The following is a 4,774-nucleotide window of genomic DNA, read 5'->3' as shown; positions in this document are numbered from 1 at the left end:
CCTAGCGCATAGGCAGCACCCCCCCCCAACTCTTCTCTGTGCATACAATATACTAGAGTAAGACTGTTTTGAGCTATTATGCAGTCATTTCTATATATACTACTCAAAAAAACATAAATCAGAACAAATTAAAAAAAAATGTGTTATACTAGAGACTTGATTTTTAGCCTATGATTTTTTTTCAATCTATAATTTATTAAAATGATATCCTCTAAAAGATTTTGTGTGCGTGGCCCTCGAGAGTTCACTAAAACTTAAGTGGCCCTCCAGCTGAAATAATTGCCCACCCTTGATATAGATTAAAGATGTATATCACTTTTGTGGTACTTGTAATGTGTCATGAAAGAATGGACGATGAGTGTTCTAAATGGGAATGGGCAGATCTCGAAAGCTCTTCATGTGCAGAACTTCAGTTTGCTTCAGCAGAAGTTCCACAGAGGAAGGGTTTTTGGGAATAGGTCGTAGTTAGAGATAAAATGTTGGTGGCTGAAACACTGGTGCATAACGGATTCACAGTAAAATAGCATGAAAATGTGTGTGAATGTAAAGGTCAGGAAGCTACAAGAATTTTAAGTAGAATCTGTTTACATTCAAGGAATTTATGGATTATGAAGTGAAGAGGAAATGTATAGAGGGACTTGACTTCTGAGCATTCCTGTTGCTGCTAATGTCCCAGGACACCTGGGGTTCTTCTTGGAGTGCTTGAACTTCTGCACCAATACCAACACCCCTACATTGATATAAACACCATAACAACCACTATGTATTTAGAGAAAACACTGCCTAAGGGGAATTGCACCTAATCTCCATAGTAAATTACCAAGGGAAGGTGAAGTTGGAGGCAAAACACCCAAACGATAGCAGGTAGAGGGATGCCTTAGTTTTTTTCTGCTACTATGATAGTTCATTTCTGGTGAAGGATCCATTATACAAGTTTTACAGATGTATTAAAGATCCAGGAAGTTTTGGTCTTTGCATCTCTTATGGAAGGATGTAAACTGTCTGGAAATACCCACAAGGTGGAACTTTTACTGTCAGGCTATATTTATACAAATTATAATTTCTGAAGCTGCATTGCAGAAAGGCTGATACACAAACGTCATTGCTGTGTGCCTGCGTAGCTCATGCAGAAGAGACTCTCCACTCTATTTCGTGGCTTGTGTGCGTGTGTTCCCTTCCTCTGAGCTACCTTGCATCCTTCTGTAGCCTAAATAATTATGGACTTTCCTATCATAGTGATAGTGAATCCATCTCTTTTGACGCTGCATAATTAGTGCTATGAACAGGCTTACATCTGACCTTGTGTAGATCAGCTTGTCTTGTACTGTTTGTAATGTATGAGTAATGAAACCCTTCTCTTTCCAGATGCTGGCTACCTGGATGATGTCACAATTGTGAGTGCTCGTCCAGGGCCTGGAGCCCCAGCAGCATGGGTGGAGAGCTGTACCTGCCCAGCAGGATATGAAGGACAAATTTGTGAGCACTGTGCCCCAGGTTACAGGAGGGAGACTCCTAGCCTTGGGCCATACAGTTCATGTGTACTGTGCACCTGCAATGGGCACAGTGAGACATGTGATCCAGAGACTGGTAAGGAGGAGAAATGGGAGTTGGTATATAGGGGGGAGCAGTAGGAGGCTTGCTGGATTTTCTTTTCAAATAATGGTGGTGTCAGTGACAGTGACTAGAGAAAAGTGAAAACATGTCCTGCTATGGGTTTTTTTTTTCTTCCCACAAAAACAGGTGCATGTGACTGCAGGCATAACACAGCAGGTCCTCACTGTGAAAAGTGCAGTGAGGGATATTATGGTGATGCAACTGCAGGCACTTCCTCTGACTGTCAGCCATGTCCGTGTCCAGGAGGCTCAAGCTGTGCCGTAGTGCCTAAGACAAAAGAGGTGGTATGCACGAATTGTCCTTCTGGTGTCACAGGTACATTCTCTATTCAGAGCTTCTGAAACCCACTGGTTTTCAGAGCTGCTTTACTGTAGATCTGCTTCCACTAGTGAAGTGAAATGAGCAGAACTGAGTGCTTCCACCTTTTGTTCTGTATTTCTTCTTAGCAGATAGTTTGTAACTGGTATTGGGTTCACTGTTTTTCCAAAGCTTCATGCTGTGAACTCCAAAAAGCCAGTTCTTCCTTGAAGAAGAAACAACTGAGATTTAATTCAAGCAAAGTCTGAAAATGTGTATGGTACGTGAGGCATACAAACATCTGATACAAAGTACTGTTGTTTACATGAAGCTGGGGTGGGTCTTGGCAGAAAATAGGAGCCTATAACAGTCGGTGAGGGCTGCTATTCTTCCTGCTCTGATGTAGACAGAAATAGGGGTCATATCTCCCCTCTGCTATCCTGGCAGACATTGTGTACAGTTTGCTGCAGAAGGCTTTTTCTGCCTACGAGTCATAGTCTTTAGTGAATCTCAGGCCTAGTGAGCTGATTTAGAATGTGTTTTTAATAACCTGAGATGGAAGTGTTTCATCAGGTTCTGTATTCTGATTGTTAGGCAATTAAACTCGTCAAATAAAACCTCTCATGTATGCAATCAGCATGTAGAATTCAAAGGGGCACTTTACTTTAGACCTTGAGCTGAATTTATGCTTGACACAAAGCAGTCAAAAGAACCAGGTAACTATAAATGCTTGTAAGCACATAGCTGGGCTAAGACTGGCTCTGAATTCTTGCCCAAATTTGCTGTGCCTGGCTAAATAAAATAATCTAGTGATCTGCTTGTGGGAGGTGCATGTACATGCAATAAATTCTTGATAGTTATTGTCCAAAACGGTAAAGTTGAGATCTTAAGTCAGATTTTGATTTGGGCTTATCTTTAGTTATGACTGGTATGTCTGACATTCTCACACTGGTCACTGTTGAATCTATGGGGTTTCAGTGCCTCGTGCACCCCTCCTAAATATACCATCTCTTAAGATTTGGGACATGATGGGAGAGGGAACAAAAACCTATAAAAGTGTTTCCTGAGATGCAAACAGCTCTTCTCTATCTAATGAGTATTTTGTGTTTCTTCTTAAAGAAACCATAGTTCTCAAGGGTCTGAAAGAGTGCAACTACTGAGAATTACCATTCACAAGTCTTAAAGACTTTGTGAAGTATTTGGCTTTTGCATAGGAAATTTTAGGGAGGGATAAAATGTTCAGACACTGGGTAGGAAGACAGGGGAACTGAGCTTTGCATTGGTGATTGCCTAGAGAGGTAAATGGCACTAAAAGCACTCCTAGTCACCTGACAGGTATAGGCAAATGTCCAAAATTGTTTGGTTTTAGGAGTTTCAAGTGGACAATACACTAACAGTTTTTTCCAAGTATCTTATTGTTATCACTGCAAAAAGACTGAATCAGAGTGTTTCAAATAGTAATTTAACTAAAAATCAAAAGGCAGCTTTACTTATGAAGATTGCTGCAGACTCTTCCTTAAGAGACCTTCAAACTCACCATAACTTTCTTGTCACATCACAATAGATGAAGAAACAAGGTGAGAAGGGCTATATAGCAGAAAGGGCTGTAAAGAGAATCCAAATTAGGTTTTAATATGTGGCTTCCTAATGTAACTTGCGTGTTCATCCTGCCCCCAGGTAAAAGATGTGAGTTATGTGATGATGGCTATTTTGGAGACCCTCTTAGTGAATACGGTGCTGGAAGGCCTTGCCGTCTCTGTCAGTGCAATGACAACGTTGATCCCAATGCCGTGGGAAACTGTAACAGACAAACAGGTGAATGCCTGAAATGCATCTACAACACAGCTGGCTTCTACTGTGACCGCTGCAAAGTTGGGTTCTTTGGGAACCCCTTAGCTCCAAACCCTGAGAGCAAGTGCAAAGGTAAGTGCTGCCTTTTTTGTCTTTTCATGCAGGAAAATCAATGGATTTATCAGAGTTACAGACACAGCCTCTTAATCTCTACAGCATACCTTTGGGATAATTGGATGATCTCAGGTGCCTGTTCTTTTGTAGTCTGTCTTGGTCTGACAAAAAAAAAAAAAGTGAGGAAAATATCAGAGTTCAGATCATGGCATTGCATGCAGACCTCCTATAAAGTGCAAGATTTAATTCTATGCTGATGTTTGTGACCTGTTAAAATGGTGTTGGTGTAAATTTACCCAGAGATCTGACAAAATGTGGGTGCACTGTATGTGGTGCCAAAGCTGCTGTTTGAGATATGCGCTGGTGTGCTGTATGACATGTGGGAACTGCGGTTGGGTACTTTTTGCAGCATCAGTACTCTACTAATTTCTTCAATTACATTCTGCTTTCTTGAAGCTTGCAATTGTAATCGTTACGGCACGGTGAAACAGCAGACAAGCTGCAGTCAAGTAACTGGACAGTGTGAGTGCCTGCCACATGTCATAGAGAGGGACTGTAGTGCCTGTGAGCCTGGCTTCTACAACCTCCAGAGTGGACAGGGCTGTGAGAGGTGAGGTTGACCTCTGCTGTGGCAGTCGTGATGTTTCTGTGCTTTCCAGGTGGTGGAGGACCGGGTTAGAGAGCTTCTGGAGGGGCTGGACGCATTCAAGTCAGCGGGTCCGGATGATCTCCACCCCAGGGTGTTGAGGGAGCTAGCTGGGGTTATTGCGGGGCCCCTGGCACGGCTCTATGAGCGATCGTGGTGCTTGGGCCAGGTGCCAGATGATTGGAAGGTAGCAAATGTGGTCCCCATCTTCAAGAAGGGGAAGAGGGAGGACCCGGGTAACTATAGGCCCGTCAGTCTTACCTCAATCCTGGGGAAACTCTTTGAGAAGATCATCAAGGAGCACATTTGTGA

The 4,774-nt window shown here is 42.6% G+C and overlaps 1 protein-coding gene across 1 annotated transcript in view; it reads left to right on the top strand.

The window, feature by feature from the left end:
• Window positions 1–4,774, top strand: part of LAMC1 (laminin subunit gamma 1) — a 208,937-nt gene that overhangs the window by 176,820 nt on the left and 27,343 nt on the right. Inside the window, exons 12-15 of the mRNA XM_019501751.1 lie at window positions 1,366–1,587; window positions 1,741–1,929; window positions 3,589–3,834; window positions 4,273–4,426. Coding sequence (XP_019357296.1) covers window positions 1,366–1,587; window positions 1,741–1,929; window positions 3,589–3,834; window positions 4,273–4,426 — 811 coding nt within the window. The remainder of the gene's footprint in view (window positions 1–1,365; window positions 1,588–1,740; window positions 1,930–3,588; window positions 3,835–4,272; window positions 4,427–4,774) is intronic.

Source organism: Gavialis gangeticus, unplaced genomic scaffold, assembly GCF_001723915.1.
Source record: "Gavialis gangeticus isolate Ggan-Ray unplaced genomic scaffold, GavGan_comp1, whole genome shotgun sequence".
NCBI classification, from domain to species: domain Eukaryota; kingdom Metazoa; phylum Chordata; order Crocodylia; family Gavialidae; genus Gavialis; species Gavialis gangeticus.
This window is presented reverse-complemented; position numbering and strand designations above follow the sequence as displayed.